The 24,919-nt window shown below is 40.3% G+C and overlaps 1 protein-coding gene across 4 annotated transcripts in view; it reads left to right on the forward strand.

The window, feature by feature from the left end:
* The window catches only part of tnr (tenascin R (restrictin, janusin)), a 211,824-nt gene that overhangs the window by 178,612 nt on the left and 8,293 nt on the right, over positions 1-24,919 (forward strand). For all 4 annotated transcript variants that reach the window (XM_086273408.1, XM_086273406.1, XM_086273409.1 and 1 more), the window contains 5 exons: positions 1,505-1,648; positions 12,261-12,391; positions 18,998-19,130; positions 20,773-20,924; positions 21,121-21,217. In XM_086273408.1, coding sequence (XP_086129534.1) covers positions 1,505-1,648; positions 12,261-12,391; positions 18,998-19,130; positions 20,773-20,924; positions 21,121-21,217 — 657 coding nt within the window. The remainder of the gene's footprint in view (positions 1-1,504; positions 1,649-12,260; positions 12,392-18,997; positions 19,131-20,772; positions 20,925-21,120; positions 21,218-24,919) is intronic.

Consider the following 24,919-nt stretch of genomic DNA (forward strand, 5'->3'; position numbering starts at 1 on the left):
TGGCAGCATACAGTGCAATGAGAGTCATCGGTTGCATGTGAAGATGTGACAGGTACCATCACAGTTTTCCCATTAAGAAGTGAGATCAGTGCAATGAGTCCTTTGAGGCAATATAGATCCATTTGTCTTGCTTTCAGAACAGTTCATTATGCTTGGTTAAACTGCTTAGCCTTGGCAAAAACAATGCAGTTACTAGACGGCATGCATTTCTGATGCAGCCCATGTCTTCAGCATCTGACAGCCATATCCAGACAGGTAAAAGATAGCCATATTGCTTGGCCCCTCAGAGCCAGTCTATAATGTGCTCCCTGAACCAAGTGGATGACTGCCAAGCAGCAGTAGGTACAGATATGGCTTAAAGACACTTGACATGCACACAACTAGAGCGCTGATATGTGTAGGTATAAAAGGTTTCCAAGAAATTGGATATTGTTTTACTAATAGGTCAATACAACACTCAACCAGTGTTATCTCATGCTGTTGTTATTTTTATAAACTGGCTAGGGAAAATGTAATGGGAAGCATCTTTCTCATTTGCACATGACCCCACGCAGTATGCCACGCCTGGAGTTATCCAGAGAAATTTGTATTACTCAGCTGTCAGAGTCTGAGTGTAAATTACACTCTGACTGACTGGATTGCAGCCAGATCATCACAGATACGGAGACAGCATCTATATGCTGGACACATATTTGGAAACCAGCCCCAGCCAAGGTTTAGAGAAGTGCAATGTAAGTTGTGGACAAATTCCCTTGAGTGTTAATGTACTAAACCAGGGTCAATAGTTAAATATTTCATTGTGCATTGTCCTGCATGACAAAATAGTTTTTATTGATGGAAACACCCACATAAAATAAAATCCAAGCCATCGTGGTATCAGAGATTAATGGTATCACATGGACTACGAATAATATATACCTGTCTACTGTAATGTTTTAGATTAATTAAAATGCATCAGTGCTCTTGTGATGTTTCTGTATATAAAAGGATGAAGGAGAAACTGAAAAAGGTTCAAAATATCCAGAACTGCATCTATAAGATGCTTCAGAACATCGTGTAGATGACCTTCCATCATTGCCACCTTAATTTAACACTCCACAACCACAAATACTGCCAGTGAGCCTCTGAATGTGGCATTGTTTTTGTATTATTATCTTTCTTAGCCTGAGCACAGTGTCTTACATGGTTTCATAATATTAAAGTAAATAAGAGCTCTCTTAATACTGAATGTGTAATGTGTAAATCACTGCACCATGGAGCCACACAGTTAGGAACAGAAAAATATAAAGTGCAATAAAAATTAAAATGAAATATTTCCAAGTTAACATATTACTATGTACAATGTAGAAGAGAAAATAGTCCAGGTGTCACAAGGCGGAGTTATAAACTTTGATGTTTCCTGTGTTGGGAAACATTTTCAGAGATACACACTGCAATCTTTTTAGGATGGTTTAAATGTAGTAAACATTCATGTGTTTTCTGTGTTCTGTTTTTCATTTTCTAGTAACGGCTGATACTTTCCTCGTGGAAGGCAACAAGCAGGAACTGCAGCTGTCCAACCTCAAGCCAAGCACCACCTACTCTGTAGCCCTCTACGCCACCAAAGGACCACTTACAAGTGGCACCGTCATCACCAACCTCCAAACCCGTATGTATCCGTTTGATTCGGCTAGTACAGTGGGCAGCTGACTCAGCAGCTAGCACTGCCGTCTTCTTGCAGGCCTGAGTTTAGCCTACTGGGTCTGTGCAGGTGTCCTGGGCACATACAGTTTTATTTATAGCAAAAACTATCGTTATGTTAATTGTTAATTTTTCTGATACTTTTTTAATGACCAAGGGCAGCTGCTGCACTACCCTTGAAAAGTTGCAATGGATCATTCACCCCTCAAAGGGGATTAATAGAATTCAAAATAATCAGCTGTGCTATTTCTTACAAAGAATATATATAATTAATTATAATTAACAGAGAAAACTGCTAGTGCATATCAATTTAATAAGTGTGCAAAATGGCAAAAACAAAATACTCATGCCACTGTTTTTCCTATTAATTGGTAACTAGATGGCAAGAAGGTGGGTCTTATATAATTCAGGCCTGTCACAGACTGACGCCTTAATGATACAAGAAGCAGTTATGTTATGTTATGTCGAACCCATAAAGGATAAAGAATACAGTGTCAGTTGGTTTAATTTCTGTCTGCATTAATATAGTTACACAGTAATGTGATTACTATTATTGGCACCTGCTGTATGAAACTATAGGAAAATATGACAATCAATATCAAGTAAAAAAAAAATATATATATATATATGTATAATAAGAAAAAAACGACAACTGCATAACGAATGTTCCCTGAGGGATAGAGACAAGGTATACCACATCAGTATGTGCATTGGATCCTTGCGAGACCTGAAAAATTAACTTCAACGTGCCTGTCAAGGCCAATGAGAGTGTTGCTGGCACAAGAGGCTTCGCCCTCCCTAAGGGGTATTAAAGATGCTGCACAGTCTCATCTCCTCAATCTACACTGCACTTCACAGGCTCTTTAGGCAGTAAGGAGCTGACCTGTGTTATATCTAGTTTCCTTCCCTCATTGGTTATATGCATAACACCCAGCCCCCTTTCAGTTGCAACCAGTGATACCCAGGCAGATAGATTAGGATGACTTGGCCCTAAATCAGCAGCTGTAGCAACAACTTGTGTGAGTAAAGGAGGTGAACACATCCACAGTGGCCAAATCGTTTCTGTATCTGTTCTCCGTGCACCGCATTCTTTCTCTGGAAGGAGCTGAAATCCATTCATTGTTTTAGAACTCTCAGTTTATGAGGCGCCTTTAGGGATAGCAGCTTATAGCACCATATTTAAATAGGCTGACAGAGAGAAAGAGAGAGTGGGGCAAAGGGCAGTTTATCCTAACACTGAATATATGTGAATATGGGGGTATTGTCACGGTCTACATCGTGGTGCAGAAATAAAAATTGCAGTGGGATTGAGGCTGTAAAAATGCCTCAGCTCTAACGGAGTGATATACTACCTTTCCTCGTCCTGCCAAACAAAATTCACATATTTGTTTTTGCACAGCCCTGCCCTGCATGTTCATGTTGAAAGGAACTTTGTCTCTCCAAAAGAAGCAGTGTGGTCAGGTAGTGTGGACTGCCTGACCACACTGGGATAACCATGCATTATTAATTACAGAGTCCAACTTCAACTCTGGAAAGAAACTTTCTAACTGGGAGGAAGATGGTATTTCTCTTGGTTTGAACCTCAGCGATTGTAAATCTATTATCAGCAGGACTGCGTGAGTGCTGGCTGGATGAGCCAATTCTCCCAAATCAATAGCTCATAGAGGTAGTTCAGGGGCCAGAAGCCCTCTGTCATGATGGGTGCCAACGATGCCTTGAGCCACAAGCAAGACTCCGAATGAGAGAGCACAATATTTTTATGCCGTTATCCAGTACACAAAAGGACTGCTTCGATGAAATTAGGACTTGCAATGAAAATAAGGTTCTTTCAAATCTAACCAGCTCCTTGTGCACGGTGACTCCAACCCCCTGACATGCAGTTAGCATTCTGAACTGAAAGTACTTATTTAGCATGGTTATCTCATGGCTCAGAGGGCTCTTTCAAAACAATGAAATAGTAGCTGTGGGTCTTTGGAGTGGGAACTATTGGAACCTTTTCTCCAGCAGAGTTTAGATTTCTTCCCTCACCTCAGGAGCAAAAGTTGATTGTGCTGTTGACGAGGTAATGCCAGGTGCCTGTTCAGTTGAAGTATCCTTGGACTATAGATCCTGCCATGCACTGTGCGGTGCACACATGGAACAAAGGTGCCCTCTCAGAAAGTCTGTTGAGCATTGCCTTTTGTGGACAAGAACTGTCACTGTTGGATATCAACAAGAAGAAGAGAAAGAACCCAAAGCTTTGAATTGAACCTCCCTATTGCTCTGGTCAGCAGAGGCTCCACCCTCGAACCCCACAGCACCCAAAGAATTCACTGCTGCCTGATGCCAGACACTCGAGGACCCAGTCCTCCCGTGTCAGTGTGATGGCTGTTTTGGTGGCTCAAGGGTGTAACATTAGCACCATAATATTAGAAAGGTGGCTTTAACCTTTTAACTGAAACCAAGCAGAGCCTTTTGCTTGATGAACTTAAGATGTAAAACGATTGCTTACTATCTAAAAGAAAAACAACAATAAAAACTGGACTGTTTTGAACTTGTCCAGTCCTGATGTTAATGGCACTAAAACCAGAGACATGAAATCTGCCAATGAAGAAAGGAATTCTGTAGACATTTAAGAGCTCGAACACAGTGGAAAGTAAGAGTGGGAGAAACTACCAGATGACAGGTGCAAGAAGTCATCAGTGTTGTTTATACAGCTCACTGCATTCTTGCCTTTTAGGGCTCCAAGATCACTGCTGTTGGATGAAGGCAATGCTGGCTGGCAAACTCACCTGCATATCAAAGTCACACTAGCTGCAGAAGCTCTGATGGGTGAACCAGCAACACAAAAACAATATTGAAAAGAGGGAATTCTGTCTTTTTACAGCCCTCATGATATGTTTACCCTAAAATCTGCTCCTTTGTATCAGGATTATAACATTAAACTTTATCTGCACCATCTGCTGCTTTGATATCCCACCCACCCACCCCCATTTATTGCAAACACAAATCTGCTCCAACTTAAGAAATATGATTTAACAATAAGTAGCTGTAATGTTTAAATAATTCAGTATTTACTGCAGTGTGTTTTTCTTGCCTTATTCATATTCTGCGCACTAAATCCTGACAAATAACCAAAGTTATTGACTTACTTATGCTGATGTCACCATGAAGCTACCTATTTGTTACAATGGTATTACCCACTTTGTACCACTCTTGTAAAGGGCTACCTTTACCATCTTTCATGACAAGTTCTTTGCATGCATGCATCAAAGTTTGGAACAAAAAGACTAACAGCAAGAATTTCAGGCATACTTAATATTGTGATGGATTGTTTCACAGTGCCAGTCAGGTGTATGTACACCTTTATTACATAATTTCCTCAGGGATTAATAATGTATTCTGATACTGATTTAAATAGCTTTGATTCTTTTTCAAACCTGCTGCAGACAGTCTGTATTCTGCCTGACGGTAGATGTGGTGAAACAGTCGTTATGTGATGAGGATTAAACTCATCCCTGCTCCACCTCCACCTGTCCCCCACAGTAAATTCACGTTTGTCGCCTGCTCCACTGAAAGGAAAGTTAGGGGTGAAGGAATTGTTCTAGTTTAGCTGAGTTGCAGCTCTGTAAACTTAGATTTTTCTTCCAGGGGAAAAAAAATAAAAAAAATAGTCAGCAGAGGAGTTCACATCCCCTATGGGATCTGAGCACCAGAGATGCCTGTCCTGCACTGCAGCAGATACGAACTACTGGAAATGGAAACAAGCTCTGACAATGTATGAGAGCAAGGCTCCAGACACTTCAAAACATGTATGTGGGCTCAGGAAAATTAGGTGTGCCTGCATCCATGTCAATGCGGCATATGCATATAGTAACTCATACATAAACAAATGTTCTTGGCAGTTTAAGGTGCTTCTAATTTTGAAACAGTAGCTCTGCTTGTGCATCACGTACCTCTGCTTCTCGAGAAAACAAAACAAGAAGGATGGAAACGCGCGCTCCTGCCCCGGTTAGAATCCCTCATATAATAGAAGCTGGGAAATTGCTGTGATCCAGGCAACGCCACGGAGTGAGCGAAGAGGACAAGGATTTTGTTTTGTTTTGAATGTCCTGTCTTATTGGATTAAGAAAACGGTCGGGTGCTTCCCTTTTGTTGGTGTCCTTCTCTGAGTGGAACAGACTAAATGTATTCTCGCTGTGCCAATCTGGAGGAAATATTCTCAGGTGGGGAAGACAGAAAAGAGGAAAAGGCATTTGCAGAGGACTCGGTGTATTCATTCAGAAATGTATTTGATCTATTCTGCCCTACATTAAAAGAGCATAAAGCCACAGAAATTATCAAAGCTGAATTCTGTTAAATTTGTAGATGAGAAAATAAGTTTCTTCCTTCTCTTTTCTACTGTACTTCTGTTCTGTCCACTTATATATCCACTGCTTTTTCTCTTGAGTTTTGCCCGAATTCACAAAGGGACTAAAATCAATTTGAGTTTTTGACAGTGTCGGCCTCACAGTGCACACGTACTGTATACAGTAGGCTCTATTCACACAGCTGTGTGCTGTGTGGCCCTGTGAGCTCTCAAACGCACAACAATTAAGTCTTCTGCCTTCCAGGACTGATGATGACATGTCTCAGCAGGGGGAGCCTCAGTCAACCTCAGCTTCAAAGAGCTCTTCCAGTGTTGTTAATTAAACTTCCTAATTGAAACCTTAAAGCGCGGTTCTGTTCCTCTCTCACAGCTTGCATTCTCACACTGTTGCACTCCAGCCGAAAATGTCAAGTTGCGAATGAGCTGGGAGAAAAGAGAGAGATGAGACCTTTGATTGTTTTGGTCAGCTACTCCGGCTTTGGATCTATTGCTGTGCCACCCTGCCTACTCCCGCTATCTTTTTTTTCTGCTTTTTTCTTTTGTTTTGAATACTTTGTTCTTGTGTCTGTCTACTTGATCACAGGGTTGAGAATTACTGCTCTGTGTATTTTTTATGCAGTAAGCCTGTGAGTAGGTTTTGTCTAGAGCACAAATACTGCTGACTAAAATGTTTTACACAGAAAGATCATACTGTTAAATTTGTAAAGGTACTCTCACGTTGCACTCATAGATATATTGATTAGCGTGGAATTAAATAAGTTAACAAGTTCTTTTAAACTAAGAATGAATCCATAAAGGTTCAAATAGAAGCTGCAGTTCCTGTCTACCTGATACAAACACATATACATGTCCAAAAGGTCAGTAAAAGTTCTAGATGTCAGGTTTTCACTTTTCTTCTATGCCTGCTGAGCACAGCACAGACAGAAGTGTGGAAAAAGAGATGAGGCTCATCCACAGTTAATATTTATTTAATCATTTATTTATTTATTTTCGGGTGGTGGCACAGTACTTTTTGGATTCCCCAAGCCTGTTAACCACAGATGAAAGTTTTTTGTTGTCAGAAGAGGCAGTTTTGGCTCCCCACAGGCAGATATTTAAGCTAAAAGGCTAGAAAATAAGGGATTTTGCTGAAGGTGGCCGCATAAGCCTGTAGGTTGCAGCACCGGGACTTTTCTCTCAGATGTGTCTGAACCCGCTAGCTGAGAAGAGCTTGGCACGTTTCTCAAGCAGCAGCAATCCTTGCTGCAGGCAGCTCTGGTTTATACTGTAGTTCTTCACCGAGTGCCGCTATTACACAACCGTAATCTTTATTCTTCAGGCAAATGATGCATTTTGGACAGTTTTATCGTCTTGCTTCCTCAAAAGCCTGCACTGTTAAATGTTTTATGGGAAAATGGAACATCGTATATATCGTATATTGTGTTTTTAGTATAATATCTAATAATATGCACTAAAGCCGTCAAGACATCCTTTTCTTGTTGTTTAAATATTGTCCGTGCATCATAAATGATTTGTTAACAGACAGAAATGCTGCTTTTCATCTCAGCTGGTTATAGGGAATGGATGTGTTTGATTGACAGCAGCCTGCAGACTTTCCGAGTGTCTTTGCTCCACCGTAGGACACAAAATACTCACATCTAGTGAATTTTGCAAGTTTGTTTACTTCTCAAGTTCCACCAACTGACCAGCTAATTGGCAATACATCCTACAAACTGACTTTAATGGAGCACCTTTTGCCATAAGATGTTTGTTTCAGTTTATATCCTTAAAGAAGCCACACGTGTGTTCTTGTTTAATAGTTAGATAAGAAAAAGACTTGAGCAGAAAAGCTAACATTAGTTATTCAAGGTGTTTAGTCCTTGTGTTGTGCAGCAGGTTGCTGTCTAGCTCAGTGTGACTGATTTGCATACGAAGGCAAAACCGCGGTGTGAGCAATTGTGAAAACAAAAGATATGACATACACATTTATTTTATTTCCAAATGTTTTTGTTCTCCTAAAGGAAACGGAGAAAAAAGTGACTGACCGGGCACGTATGTATACCGGAGTAGACAGTTGGACTTTAAAAGATAATAACACAGTGTTGTCTTGGCCTTCATCATCTGTGAGTTTTATCCAAGTAGCATTTGCTTACATTTGACTTCATAAACACAAATGGATGGCCTATACATCATCCAGACACCATCACTCACTCGTAAACTGGCACAGGGATGTGATATCCACTCAAAAAAAGAAGAGTCACTTCCTCCCTCTTGTCTCATTGCAACAAATTGCTGGTGCCCATGCTGCCCTTCCCATCTGCCGCTCTGTGTGTGCTTATTTTTTTTCCTCCTCTAGAATTGTTTACAACGTGTGTTAATGAGTCATTAGATGTAGCCAAACCTATTCATCCCAATCCCATTGTTCAAACCTCGTCATCCAAAGATAGAGCGCCAGAGCTGCCAGGAACTGTGAAACACCTGCTCGGCCGCACTCCATGCAAAGGTTTAATTGGAGGGAGAGCCTGAAAGAGAGAGAGACAAGGGGACAGATTTAGCTGGAGACGGAAGAGAAAGGGGAGAATAAAGACGAGCTAAATGATGGTTGTTATATTTCTATGAATCAGAAGCTCCACTCTCACCTGTCCCCTACGCAGCTATAATCCAGCCGCAGTGTTCATCAGAACGGGGGAATGAAAAGAAGAATAGATAAACTCCATTGTTTCTGCAGCACGCTGCAAGAGAGTGACGGCCTGTCAGATAAGGAGGACAAGAGGAGGTGGGCAAAGGAAAACGAGAAGAAGAGTGAAACATAAGCGCTAATGGAGATAAGGAAAGTGGACGTGGGAGAAAACAGACAAAGGGACAAGGAGGAAAAGCAGACATAAGATGCAGATGAGGTCAATAAACTTAATGCAATGAGAGGAGGTTGCCACGTCACCCTGGACTTCTGCAAAGTGCCTCTTCTGTCTTAAAGCGGACGACTCACTCCTCTCACCCTAAAACATCCCCCCGTCAGCGTGAGTCTGCCTATCACCTTCTGTTAGAGAAGGCACCCTGCATCTCTCAGGAGGTTATCAGCTCAGGTACACGCAGTTAATTACCGAGCTGTCATTGATCTTTCCACATGTGTACACACAAAAGGATTTAACTGACAAGTGTGCGGGGAAGCTGGTGCTGAGGATTTTCTTTGTATTTGCAAAGTTTTATGAAGTCTGAGTTCAGTTTTGGGGCTTGATGTTGAGCTCAGAGTTAACTCCCCAGCTCTTCTAATCCTTGGAGTCCTAAAAACTCATGTTAATTTCCTACAGAGGACGAATAGAAGAGAAAAAAAAAAAAGGGGGGGGGGGGCGGCTATCAAAAGCAAGGAAATCAGACAGAGGGAATCGGAAGAAGAGACGGCCATGTAGAGGATATCTTTATTTCTTATTCACAGAGGTGACATTGGACTGCTGAGCGCACAAAGCTCAGCACTTCATTTGTTTCAGTCCTCCCTAACACTGAGCGCTGTTGCGTGAGTGTCTGACGATGTGCCCCAGAGTCATGATGTAACTCCAAGAAACCGATTTTCCAAATAGAGGGTCATCTATTTTATATTATGCACTAAAATAAGGCTGGAGCATGTCGGTGCTTCCGCGACATGTCAGAAGATCAGATATTGGCTTAAAAAGGGTGATGTAAGGTTTGGAAACTGAGGTGAGTCTTCTTGTGATGTGGTTAAGGTAGCAACAAAGGCACTGTAATCAGGCCTTGTTTAAAACCGTGCAGGGACCCAGAATATTCTTGGATGATGTAATGTAATGTGCGGTAAAACTTGGGTGGGCTTGCTGATCAAGGGTTTGAATGCTTTTTGAGGCTGTGATATGCAGCGACTAAACATGGAAAAATATCTTGCTGCTCTTTTTAGCCGGCCCTAAAGGGAATCAGGAGTGCTGATGTGGAGATTTTAGAGTACACACCTCCTGGAGTACATTTAAAGTGTACAAGTACCTCCTCTTTTCTTTTCTGTTGTTAATTTCTTAGAAGGTAGAGATGGTGAGGTGTGCTTTGAATTTTTTTGTTTATTCTATTAGCTTATGGCTATAAATTTAGTTGTAAGATGCCAAAATCATCACTGGTCATAAAGCATTAAGGTGGACACACTGGACTCACTTGGACATGTCGATGCTACAGTATTGTTTAGTCTGTGGTTTTAGTCCATTGTTAGGTGCTTTCGGAAATATACAACGTATAATTCAGGTTTTGTGGCCATAAATGAGACCTTATAAGGATGTTTATATGATGCTGTAGGTGCATAAGCCATAAAAAATGGCTCATTTTAGCCCATTGGCAGGTGATCAGTTTAGAAATTACATCAAACACTATGTTGCAGTATTTTTTAGATCTTTGCAACATTTACATAAAACAAATGAATAACACATACGTTGGTCGTCGTACCAAGGGTTCAATATCACAGATGCTATGAAAGGTAAAAAGGAAATTAGAGTTCTGCTATCGTTTGCAGTCTGTAGGCAGCTCAGGACTGTGTCATTCTGTGATTCACATCGATTCTCCGTAGGCAGATATAAAACATACAACAGAATTTAACAACCACTAAAGAAAGAGCACACCTAGAATATTTTGCCATCAAGTTGTGCATTTATCAGACTCACTGCTTCCATCTGTAAAAGTTGCTTTGAAGCAAGCTAATGGTCATTTACAATGATAATATGTGATGTGGAAAAGGTGTAGCTGTGGCTCAAGTTTGCCTGCTCGTCTCCTGACTGTGTCAGAGTTCACAGATGGACAGACAGAGAGATTTTGTGTGTTATATGTAATGAATGTGAAAAGAACATTTGAAAAGCTGGATGTCGGGGATGGTGTGTTCACTATGAGCCTTTTTGTCCAAGATAAATAAATCAATGATGTCATCTCGCACCATAGATATACAAATTCACAATTACAAAAGCAACAGAATCTGACTGAAGAGCACAATAGGGGCCTTTATAATAAAACTGGCATCTTTTAAATGCTTAGAGTATATATACAGAAAACTTTTATGGTCTCGTAGTGTAAGTACTAAAAAGCTGTATCATAGACTTTCATTCTTTTGAAAAAAAAAAAAGACTAAATGAGTCACACAAATTAAGCGGATGACACATCCCTTCATACATCAGTGCAGCACAGTAAATATTTGGCATATTACTCTGCAGCTCAAAATGAGCCGTTGACTCCTGTCTGAGTAACATTTTTTTTTTCGAAATAACATATGAAATACTGACGTATGGACTAAAACAAATTACTGTGCATGATCTCTTCATTTTGTTAACACTAAGAGATATGTGGTAATGGCAGCCTCATCCTTCTTCATGGAGATCAGCAGCGCTGCACTTGTGGTTAAGTGGCAGAAAAATCTAAATAATTAAACCCTTTCAAGATGGCCTTCAGCAGTACTGGCATGAATGCAATTTATATCTTAACACTCGAGACTCTTTCATCTGAGCTTCTGAGGTTTTATTAGAAGGCTGGATCACTGCCACTTTTCTTCGTCTACTGCTTGTTCTGTCCATAAAGAGAAAACCTGAGCAGGCAGCGGAGGCTGTAGTTTTATCCAAACAAAGAGATGAGCTTCAGAGATGTCATTTTTTGTACCCATCTGCATCTCCTAGCTTTGCTCAAGCTCCTCAAACTGCAGGGGTGGTACTTGGACAATGCACTCGACACCAGTGTACCATATCACTACTGGACCAATAAAATATAAAGGTAGTGAACATTTTAATAACAGTCTTGAGTAATAAATCATGATCTCAGTGGGTATTTATTCTGTAAGACTCAACCCGTCAAAAAATAGCCAGAAAATTATGATTTTTTTGGAACTGAGATGTTTATTAACCCTTATAACAAAATCCACATTTTTTCTGCTATATCATGTTGTGTATAATATATTTGTATTATGTATTTATTATATATTTTTTGTATCGCATTTAATACATTGGGCGTTTTTGGCAACTTTTTGTTAACAACAATGTTAATTTTATATTTAAAAAAAAAAAGAGTTTTGTCCGTAACATTTTGAAATTATGGCAAGTATTGATCATGTTGCTGAGATAGAGGTCTCGGAAACAGCAAAAATATGATACAAAGGGCATTATAGGGTTAAGAACAGCATTATTATGTGCAGTATCAGCACCAGTAGAAGTCTTTTCACCGTTGCCTAAATGTCTTGCAAACCTTCTTCACGAGTGTCAAAGTAATGTGTTTTCTCTGTTTCTGATAGCCATGGATGCACCCGTGAACCTGACAGCCAGTGAAGTGAATCACCGCAGTGCTCTCATTTCATGGCAGCCGCCCATTGCAGAAATAGACAACTACATGCTCACCTACAAGACACCCGACGGCAGCCGTAAAGTAAGTGGCATAACCCGCTCGCCTCAACTCAACCCCCTAAACCTGAGCTCCACTGGTAGTGCTGGTTCCTATTTTTTGTATAGCATAATTAACCTGTATTCTGATATTTGCAACCTATTTAAATGAAACGACGAGCAGTGTCTAAAAGGCGAGTCTATCCGATCTTGTCACAGTCTCGGTTCCATCAGATATCGGATGGAAAGGGCTGGTCCACTTACTGATCCAAAGTAAACCCCACGTCGAACCATGAACCTGCTGCAGCTTCAGTTGGTAACTGAACGTGAAAAAAATGATAAGTTGTTGATTTGACTAAAATGTTGTTTGTTTGGAGAGGTTTTAGTCTGGAAACAAAACAAGAGAACTACTTGTAACAGTAAAGCCAGAGGCTTCATGTGAAGGAGTATTTTTCCCAGTATCCACAGAATCCACACACAGGACAAAGATCTTCCTGTATGTATTTATCTTATTTTCTTTTTTCATTTTCCTATTTTCCTTATTTTTTTCTCTCCCCTCATTAAATAATATCATCTTTTAAACCATATAAAGCTGAAGACATCCACCCAGCACTCCCACTCTCACGCACTTTCTATTTTAGTGTTTATACTAATGTGGTATATTTTGACCTTTTTTTCCTGTGGTTCCTCCTTTTTGTTTCGAAATGAAATGAAATATTACAATAAAATGTTTATGTAACTTGTATAACAGAGATTTTTGAACACTGGCTTAACAGCAAAGAGCTATTTGAAATTTAAAGAATTAGTGGAGTAAATAGTGGCATCGCTTGGATTCAATCAAATCTGAGATCTCATCCAACCACGGAATACACAGCCGCAGTTTTCCAAGACATAGGTGTGAGTCTGGTGTTCATTTCATGTAGGTGTGCATGCGTTGCAAGCTACACCTCATTAATTGGAACATACACTTTAACTTGGTGTACACTTAAAATCATATGCACGCATACACATACATTTTGATAGATGTCCTCTGTAGCCTGCAGCTACACGCCCACAGTGAAACAGATAGCACACAGACAGAGAAGAGCAGCCAGCAGAGACTCTCATCAAACAGATCACAGCACAGCCATCGGACCCCCTCCCCGTAGGGGTCAAGCATCCAGCCTGGTAATATCTCCCTCTCGTTGTATTCGTCAGCGGGCAGTTCTTGCAGACACAGTCTCGTATCGTGTCCTCGATAATGACAAATGCACGAGCATCGCTGTCATCGATTGTAAACTGTCAACAACAAATTCTGACAATATTTACTGATGTCATAGACGAAGATGTGACTATATTCACTGCTCCTATTGAAATATCAGCCAGTTAAACTGCATTTGTGACCAAAGCTCATGCCATCATTGCCCCAACAATGAACCCTGTTTCTTTTGTAAGGTTATTAAAAATGAATAAATAAACAAACAACAGAACCGAATGATCCTCCTCAAGAGTTATATACATGCCATGGAGGATGATTGGATGTTAATTGCTCAGGTATAATCAACAGCAAATGCATCGGAAAGATGATAATTCATGTCAGATGTGTTGAAACCTCTTTTTGGAAAGTGCGAATTTAGTGAAATTAATACACCGAGTTAAGCAGTGATCAGGACAGAATATTAATGCAGAATCACAACTTCATGATAATCCCTTTAAAGTTCTAATTTTATCTTTCAATCAGGTAAAGCCCCTTGTTGGGGAGCGGTCACGCATTCAGGGACAGACACGCTCACACAGTGAAATTGCCTGTCAAATAGAGATATGATTATAATGTGCCTTGGTAGAGACGTTGTTTATTTTGATTAAATGTTTTGATGTGGCTCAGTAACGGTAATAAAGCACATTAGCGAGAGCCATGTGGTCAAAACAAGCACAAAGATCCATACTGATGTACTGTAATGATGACCTTGCTCTCTCAGACAAACACAGACACACACACACACACACACACGCAAATTGACCTTGCAAGTGTGGCACTGCTGTGCGGTTGTCCATCGGGTGTCACTCATGCACAAAGAATGCAGTCTGACTCTTGAGATGAGCTCTTTTATGAGATTTTACACAAGCAAAGCTCTTTCTTAGATCAAGAATCTCTCTGCTGACCCTGTTCTCTGTGTTTCTGTCCTTTTTCCCACAGTAATGGTTTGTTTTCAAACACAGAATCAACATTTCATGTACTAGTTTTAACACTTTGCTTTCATGTGCATTAATAACTCCATGAATTTTCTGAATTTAAATCGAATGTAAGTAAATAATATAGTAGTACACGTTAAATATATACTGTTATATTATTTACTTTTGCTCTCTCTGGGTACACCCAGCAGCCACTTTATTAGCTACTCAAGTTCGGCCACTTTATAATGCATATAATAAGCCAATCACATGGCAGAATTGGAAGCATTTAAGGCTGGGATGTCATTTTACACTGTGGGCCGAACCAGTGAAACTATATAATAAATGTGTAAATTACAGGAAAAAGGTGTGTCAGACTGTCCCATAATTAAAATAAAAAGGTTTTGTTAATTCAGAGAAAATCTTATTTTTTTCTGTGAACACACTGTAAAAAATACATACAAATATACATTTGAAGACATAGTGGAAAAACAGGAACTTTGTCTCATGTAATTGTTTGTCTATTACTTAATTACTTTTCTATTAATAACAGGAATCGTTATCAGTAGGAAAAGCTGTAAAACTTATGAAAATACAGTTAAAAGTAAATGACTCCTTCACATTTTCCAGAGCCGTCCAGTGGCTTCTTCTGGCCCCCAAGCCTTATATTTGATATCCCTGATTTAAGGCATGTAAACATAGCCGAGGTGACCCTAAAGTTCAAACTGGGAATTGGAAATGGGGGAAACCGCAGAAGATCATCGCTGAACACTCAACACATTAAACCTTAAGGGAGGTGGGTTAAAGCTGAAGCTGGTGACACTCCTGTCTGCTCAGAACGCAAGTCTGACGCTATGGTTCATGTAAGCTCACAGAAATTAGACATTTGGACAGATTACAAAAACTTTGGCTGTCTGCATGAGTCTCAATTTTTGCTGGGACGTTCAGATAGCAGGTAAACTATTTGGAGTAAACAACAGAAAAAGCATTGGCCTATCTTGCTTCATATGGTCAGCTCATCCTGGTGGATAAAAAGAAAGTGAACTTCTTACTGGATTTAAAAAAAATATGCAATTAAGATTTACTTACCTAAATGTTGATTACACATATATATATGCCACACACTCTAAGCGCTTGGAAGGTAGTCAAGTGGAAAGAGGGCATTTCAGCAGTGATCTCAAAAATCCATAGTGGCCATAGTTTAATTTTCTTTATTAATAATAATAATAATAATAATAATAATAATAATAATAATAATGATGATGATAATAAAGTGCCATCAAGGTGCTGAAGTATTTATGTTAATTAGCGACAGATGGCATGACCTGCTGCAGACGATGCTTTTGCAAAAAGTGAGCAATGGTCAGCACTAAACCAAAAAGCTGCTACCTGAACAAGCTAAACACTCCTCTTACTGTTCTAGAGGAGAGATGGAGAAATGTTCCTATCTTTAAAAACTGACACATAAGCTGCTTAAAATTTCCAGCTGTGACTTCACTCATTTTGTATCTTGGTTGTTCTTACGCTTCATTATAACTCCAAATACACTCTTTCAGAGACAGAGAGGAAAAGAAAGCTATTTAGCTATTTAAGTCACTTTGACATTTATTTATTTTTTTACAAAGTATGCCTTGTAGCATTTTAATTGTGTAATAGAAAAAAATAAGCTAACAGATTTAGAAATTGTTTTCATTTTATAGGCAAACTGAGGGTTTCTATAATCTTTTGAAGATGATTTCAGACACATTTCAATGTGCAAAATTAAGCTTTTCCAGCCCCACACAGCTGGTATAAATGATATATGTGCATATTTATGTAAATAAGCTGAAAAATTGCATTTCCATACTTTGGGAGCGGTTGTGTGGAGGAATGTGGAGATGCATGATTTCAGGTATACCTCTCTGGGGTTTTATAGTACAACTGCTGGTGTAATGCCACGTGATATGAGGAAAAATCAATATAGATCAATATACACACACAAAAGCTATATATGTACATCTGTTTCTTCAGACATCAGGCAACAATGTCCTGGGTGTTTTTCCAGATGTTAATGACTGGAAAGAGTTCAGAGACTTGACCGAGTTAGCAATGTGAGAAAGATCAGATTAGTCCAGAGCTGAGTGAGTGAAGTGTGAAGAGTTTACAGCTAAAAAAAATAAAAGCTTTAGGAATTTCACTGGAGACTGACTCTCTGCTGCTAAACATCACAGTCCATTTCATCCTCAGGAGTCTGTGTGTTAACATTGCCAGATGGGGTACAGATTCGAGAAATGTATAATTTAGCAAACTGAATAATAAAAAGAAATAAATAAAAACTTGCGGTTCATCTTTTACAACGCAAACTCTCTTACTGTGAAAGGCTGCGTGCTCTTTTTGCAGACTTTTGAGTATTTGCTCCTCTTTTCGACCACGATTTGCGGTTGTTATTTTTAAGCCCTCACTAAGTTAAACAGCAACATCCTGTCATGTTGTCATCTCCTGCTCACGTTGCATCACAGGACGCGCATCCAAAAACACCGGCAGATCACATTTGACGCCACGCACGAAAAGATTAAGGTGGCAAGTGAGCCTCGAGCGTTGTCTGTGTTTGTTGTAAAAGGCAAAAGCAATTATCCTCCCTCGGGCTTATTTACTTTATCTAAAAAGCAATCTATTTAGGCAGATATGGCAGCGAAGTTTCAGTTGCTTTGTTTCAGTTTCAGTTGCTTTATTCAAAATCCAAGCTCTTATAAAGCCTTGAAAACACCACATTAAAATTCAAGCATTCTCAAGTATTTCAGCACCTGTGTGAACCCTGTCTTTTATCATTTATTCAGATGTGATGATTTATTTATTCATTCTTTGTTCACTGCTATGAGCTGCGTAAACAACGATTGTTCATAGCATCATGAATTTAGGGTATTGAACAACACATGAGTCATTCAACCCATAAAAGCAACAGCAACAGACTGAAGTGCTTTTAAGATTTTTCTCTTTCAGTCTCTGCTTTAGGGTGTGGCTCGTTCTCGCTTCGGTCTTACCTCAGCAGTAATCTAACCACATAGTGGTGAGCCTTAAAGCTGTTCAATCAGCTTCTCCTCTTAGCGAGATAATGGGCTCTTATAATTTACACAAAGTAGCTTTGAGATTAATTTCTTATCTGATGAACAGAACAGTTTGTAAATACATGTATCAGTAATGGTCATGCCTGGAATGATAAAGATCTTACACAAGGACAACATCCAACCATTCGGCTACACGTACACAATCGATAGCAAGCGCACGTAGGTATATATTAGCCTTGATCAGACGGGGCTGCTCACTTGCAATAAAAATCTTATCTTGACCCTGAAAACCCAGCGGGACAATGACAGATCCTCTGAGACTGAGAGACACCGTTTACCAGCTGCTTCCCTGCATAATTCACATGGACACATTGCTTCAGAATGTATGATTTTTTTTCCCCGGCCAAACCGGCTGAATATTTCATTTTTTCTTGTTTATATTTAATGTGTACTCAGGCCAGACTGTAACACACATGCACACACACACACACACACACACGTAGACGCACAAGTTTGTATTCATCGGTCAAACCTCATGCCATTGGATTCATGCCACATGTAAGAAACTGGTGTCACAGAAAGTACGCTCACAAATCGGTCAAACGTCTTGGCTCCTCGAGACAAAGACAAAGGAAGCGACTGCACTGTGGTGTCACGCCTTAAAATAGAAATTCTTGTTTCCTGATTGCTTTGCAGCTTCTCAGCGCAGCTGTCTGATAAAAGTCTTTCATTTCCCCCACCCACCCCGCCCTTAGCATCTCTTGTTTCTCACTTCCTCTGCTCTTTAAATTTTTGCATGTTCTCTTGCACTTTCACCTGTGAAAACAAAGGAAGTGTTACCGTAACTCGTACAATATTTAAGTTTCACCTAATGTGCAGTTTTAATTTCTTTGCTATACTCCTCATTTGTTTCTGTTAGCATGAGAATATACAATGGATTGCATTGATATAGCGCTTTTCGGGGCCCTCAAAGCGCTTTACAATTCCACGATTCATTCACTCTCACATTCATACACTGGTGGAGGCAGCTACGGTTGTAGCTACAGCTGCCCTGGGGCAGACTGACAGAAGCGAGGCTGCCATATCGCGCCATCGGCCCCTCTGGCCATCACCAGTAGGCGGCAGGTGAAGTGTCTTGCCCAAGGACACAACGACCGAGACTGTCCGAGCCGGGGTTCGAGTTCGGGTTCAGCAACCTTCCGGTTACAAGACGAACTGCCAACTCTTTGAGCCACGATCGCCCCATGGGCCACTGGGCCTGAAGTCCAGCTGTCATGTGTTAAAAACGAATATCTGAAGGTCTCAGAATTTAATTTCACAGTTTTATTTTTACCCTGAGGTTTGTACTGAATGCACATTAAATTATTACTTTTACAGAATGTAGTTTCTTTATCGGACATCGCCTCCCTCACACAGTATGCGTTACGCGAGTGAATTTGGTCCTGTGTGTGCACTAGGAGCTGATTCTCGATGCAGAGGACACATGGATTCGACTGGAGGGACTGGCCGAGACTACAGAGTACACCGTCAAGCTCCAGGCTGCGAGGGGACTAGACACCAGCGCTGTAGTCTCTACCACCTTTACTACAGGTACAGAATGCACTCATTCAATCACACGCACACGTAATGCATTTGTATTCTTTAATTGAAGCTGGGAAAGCGATACTAATGTGTAGAGTTTTCTTGGCCCCTGAGACTTTTCGCTGCATTTTGCATTACAGTTACTCTAACAGACGTGCACAGTAATGGTTCCCCAAAGTCAAGCACAATTTCCATCCTTACCCCATCGCTTAGTGAGAGAAAATTACTGTTAGGCTGCACCTGCAGGGTGGCTGTATGAATAATGTGCTTTAATTTTTATTGTGTGACAGCATGTCTGATGCGTCAGGAAGCATCATAAAGCAGCAGGAATAAATCACAACATCTGTGGCATACAAACATATCACTGGCAATCAAAAAGGATAGACATCGCGCCATGGTCTGAAAAGTTAAGCCATCTTAGAAATGCCTGTTCTTTTTATTGGCCACCAGGTGGCGACACCTGTGGTGACAGAAATACACCCAGACCTATAGAAAACAGCTTTCTGACTAAACGTCTGTAAACACCTGATGAGTAAGTTGTACTCATTTTGGGTTGTACTGAATAAAAAATTGAGGCCTATGCTAGGTTGTTAGCCAATGAGTGTGTGCTCTCACAGTCAGACCCAGCCGCTCTCTTGTCACATCCAATTTCAAAACACCAAGTTCATGTTGTTGCAACCTGCTGCATCAGCAGTTTCTGAATAGATTGAAACTGACAGCAAATTTACTGGCCTCAAAATATAAGACGCAGAAATACTTTGTAAGTGAACTTAATGCCCTGATAATCATGCCCTAGATTTCCCTAGACTTTGGTCATATTCCCTTTTGACCAGAAGCACTTTACTAGAAAGACTGGATTCTTTTGTAGATGATGTTAATCCTGTCTCCTGTTTGCCTCTGAAGTCAGATGCCAGAGCTGGGAGTGACGTCACTCCTAACCTGAGAGCATTCCAACAGTAAAGTTGAAAAAGTAAAGAAAAACAGGAACGTTTTGCTCCTCAGTAAGGTAGAGCCAGCATTACAGCAATACAGCCATTGGTTGGTTTTTTGCACTTAAAAACAAGCTATAGCACGTTCATAGAGCGGGCCTGGTCAGTGTTCTTCAGATGGAACGTACCATGCTCACACAGCAAATTGTTAACTACCCAGCATAGGAGCTAGGTGTGAATGACTCTAACTGGAGTCCTGTTGGCTTCTTTTCAAACTCTCAAGACTACCTTTAACCGGATAACTATAAACCTACACAGATGACTCCAGCATTGGCACAAACTGCCAGGCTTGTAAAAGTGACAAATTCTGATTTTACTTCAATGCCTAACAATTGTTTCTGGTTATTCTCTGTGTTGCCTCCAAAGTCCTGAGAACGACTGTTGACCTGCAGAGCAAATTACATTGCATGACACATCCTTTGCAATTTTTCAACAAATTGCGCCATGGACCGTTAGAGTCAGGGGAGAGCTCATTTTCTTAAGGCAAAAAATACTTAATAAATGATGTTTAAAAGCATGCCTTTGATATAATATCTAAAGTAACAAGCTTCTAAATACTGTAATAGAGCAACATTTTGACAAGCTGAATATTTTTAAGTCAAAATGGGGAACAGCAAGCAAATTTTAACTTCTCATCACTGGTCCTCCGCCTTTTTTTCCAGGGAGTCGCCTATTTGCGACACCTCAGAACTGCGCCCAACACCTGCTAAATGGAGAGACTCTGAGCGGCATCTACACCATTTACATCAACAGAGACCCCAGCCAGGGGGTGCAGGTGTACTGTGACATGACCACGGATGAAGGAGGCTGGATTGTAAGTGGGTGTAAAGACAGCTAGTGTATAATTATGTACCAATCTGAGTATAGGATGTACTACTTTGATTGGTTGATCTATAACCTCCATAGAGTTTTGTTAGATGCGTCTTGTGTTGTTATATGTGAACACGCCAAGACAAATTCCTATGAGCCGTGTGGTTCAAACGGTTTCAATAAACCTTATTGTTCTGCAGGTATTCCAGCGTCGTCAGAACGGCCTGACGGACTTTTCCAGGAAGTGGAGTGATTATCGTGTCGGCTTTGGAAACCTGGAGGATGAGTTCTGGCTTGGTAAATCTCCCACTAGATAACGATTATATAAACTGTGGTTCCAAAGCAAAGGTTCACTCATTATGTTTAGTTGTCAAATGCAAGACAGAGAAAAAAAACATATTGAGTTTCTGAAAGTCTGCGGGCTTGGCTAGAAACATATGTTGCATCACTCGGTGAGGTTAAGGTGGCAGGGGTGAGATTATCTGCATTTATTTGTTTTTCTTGGAAAAAAAACTGACACTGATTGACTTGTAGGTGAATCGCACATTTCACAGGTAAGGTCAGGTCTGCCACTGTCGTATTTCAGCCTGTCACCCTGCCCAATATATTTCAGCTGCATTTTATGGGCAATATTGAGCTGCAAGCTGCCACCCATTTTGTTCAATTTCTGCTGCAGTTTTCTGAAGGCTGTAACACTCTCTCTGTCTACACCCTGTCCCCCATGACTGAGGTGGATTTAATAGGTACAATCAATAGAGGTTCATAGCTTTCACTTGGTTTCAATTGATATATCTGTTTTATGGAGAGGAAAGATGTCTTCAATATTTTGTGCAGGCTGTAAAGCCCTTCTCGTCAGATTTTTCACGTTGTGCAAAGACAGAGAGTCACGCCGCTCATCTCGTCTTTTAGCACTTGACTTCACAAAGTCTATCCGATTCATTACTGGAATCTCTGAAAGCTCATTTCTCTCCGAAATGACTTGGTAATTGTTTTTTTAGCGTCACTCTGATCCAAAGACAAAAACAACAGAACGTCCTCACTGCTTTGATGGACGGCTGAATACTTTTCACCCAGCCCCCCCCCTCCAAATCTCATTATGAAACAATAATTATATTCATTAAAAAAATGTGCAAATGACTCATGTTTCTTCATGGGCCAGTTTTTGTGTTATTGTTTTGGTGCAGATGATTAAAGGAAAAATATTACATGAATATTTCATAGAGTGAATCAGGACCTTGAGTGGAATGCTTTTTTGAACTTTTTGATTAAAGAAAGAAATAACACGGCGGGGAAATTTTACGGCATTGCATTATCGCCAGAAGGAAGCCTGCTACTTTGATGACACATTTTGGATAATAATGCAAGATAGCTGCGGCATCCATTTGTGACTAAGCACGCTGTAATAGGTAAAAGCATAAAGGGATTTTTTTTTTTTTAAATCTAACCCATCATGAGCTGACAATATAATATAATCCAGTAAAAGAGTGTACAGTTCTTGTTGAGCATATCAGATTTGTTTGGGGTGGGGGTTTCACGCTGGCTATTTTTAAAGATTTATTTTGAGTTGTTGTTGAGCCGAATTAAATAATATTGTCAGCTGTTCCTGTTACTGTTATGCACACAAGAGAGCGCGTTCAAAGGTAGCTCTTTATCTCAACAGGAAAAGTTGGATTGCTGTCTGCTGGTATGAATTAATAATTTATCTGTTTTTGTATTTCAACAAAGAAGAGAGGAAATTACTCCCGGAAGCAAAGAGCTTTTGATAAAAATATTAAATATTTTTGTAGGATGATACTGCACACACACACACACACACACACACACACACACACACACACACACACACACACACACACACACACACACATAGAATAAAGAGAGAAATCCCTCTCCTTTGCACACTGTTAAGTATTGAGTGTGGATAGTGAACTATAAAGTGACAGGAATGTTTTTTCTCTTTCTGATGGAGGCACCTGAAGGCATCGCATAAAAGCTTCCTGGCACAGATCTGAAAGATTGTTTTTAATGGCTATGTCAGTACAATACAGTCTAAAGATGCCTGAGCGTATCTGGCTCAGTGACTACATTTCATCTGACCTGTTTCCACTACAGCTGAATCAGCTATAATTTGCCCTCTCGCCGATTCTGAGCAGGCCCCGTAGAACGGTACCTTCATCTCCAGGGTCTTCCTTTACTTTCTAGGTGCCTCCCAGGATACACTTTCCCCCATTCCATCCTATTTCTTCTGGCTGCGCTGTAACTTTGTCCTCGGTGCACAAAAGGAGCTTAATGTAACCTCAGGGTGTGGAGCGTCAAGAGCGGCCCCATAAAGCAAGACAGATATGCTGACAGCACAGCACACAGAAGCCTCAGCTTTACAGGTCTTAACACAAAATGTTGAGACCAGAACACTAATTTCTTTAGTGTATTACACTTATTTTAGTTTTATAGTTTTTAATTTTATTTACACTTTATTAGGTTCTGTTCAGCTGCTCATTAGCACAAATATCTGATCAGCCTATTACATGTCACCAATTCAGTGTATTTAGGTATGTAGACATGGACTAGAGCAGCGGTCCCCAACTCCCGGGATTGGTACCGGGCCACGAGAGTCGAGGCTTGGGTGTGAAATTCATCGTTTTCAGGGTTTTTATTGGTTTTTAAGTGTTATTTTTTAATCGTTTTGTCATTAACTCGGTTTCCCTGGGTCTTTTCCCATGTGTTATGAATAAATCTTCTTCATTTTTTGGTACCGGTACTGGTTTCATTTTGTTGTTTGTATCCGTGACACCTTAAAGCCCGGTCCGTGAAAATATTGTCAGACATAAACCGGTCCATGGCGCAAAAAAGGTTGGGGACCACTGGTCTAGAGGACTCGCTGAAGTTCAAACCAAACATCAGAATGGGGAAAAAAGGAGATGTACTTGAATGTGGCATGGGCTTTGGTTCCAAATAGAATGGTATAGTATTTCAGTAGCACTCATTACAACTAAGGTATGCAAAAAAGCATCTCTGAACACACAATGCGTGTGTGTGACAGAGAAATCAAGGCTATAGTTCACATAGGCCACTAAAATTGGACAATAGAAGATTGGAACAAATTCTTCCATGTATTACTTTTTGTATTAGCGCTGTTAGTTTTTATTCCAGTTAACTCCAGTTTTTTTCTGTTCATCCACGGGTTAAAATTATTGTGAGCAGGAAACCATTAGCACAGGAATCACCAGAAACATTACTGATGGCTTTCTGCTCTTCAGCTGCCCTCGTAACACCATGACAGCATGATCCGGTATCCACCTACAGACACCATGAAAATGAAACTGCTGATCAGAGTGCAGCCATCACTACATATATCGCAGGTTTTTGAAATGTGTTATGAAAATATTATGTGTGAAAAGGATCCGAGGAGGCGGAGGAAAATGATCACTCTGGGGTCGGTGAAATTTGTGGTGTAACTGATGTAAGGCCTACTTTTATAACTGTAATGAATGCTTAATTTAAGAACAAAATCCTCAGGGTTTCCTTGCAATATGCAGTGTTGCCCCCCTGGTCAATAACACTAATTGTCTTTTAATGTCTTTACTGCCTAAAATGCATGTAAAAATCAATCAAACTCTACATAAGGCCCAGTGTCAACTTGTTTCTCCTGAACGAGCAAAGTCTCTGATGACAGGAATTACACTGCTTCGCAAAGCTGATTGTGAAATGAAATGCTGGTTTTAATCGCTGCCCTCATCAAGCCCCAACACAGCGAATGTTGCATTTTTTGGAGTATATTATGTGTTATACATAGACATCTGTTGCTAGCCAAAATAAACAAGTAGAAATGGACATTACTTCCTCCCAAATCACTGATCGGAATATCCCTGCACTCCTAAATGTTACAGGGAGCTGTGTTCATATCAATTAAGCTAATTGCTATGTTTCTGTTGCGTCTCATTCTGGCGCTGTAGTCGCTCTCATTTCACTTTTCACTGTGTAAAGAAGTCTATCCTCATA

This window comes from Aulonocara sp. 'chitande type north' Nkhata Bay, linkage group LG18 (genome assembly GCF_057382095.1).
Source record: "Aulonocara sp. 'chitande type north' Nkhata Bay isolate Kocher_YH1m ecotype deep benthic linkage group LG18, A_spYH_male_GT1.1, whole genome shotgun sequence".
Classification (NCBI taxonomy): Eukaryota; Metazoa; Chordata; class Actinopteri; order Cichliformes; family Cichlidae; genus Aulonocara; species Aulonocara sp. 'chitande type north' Nkhata Bay.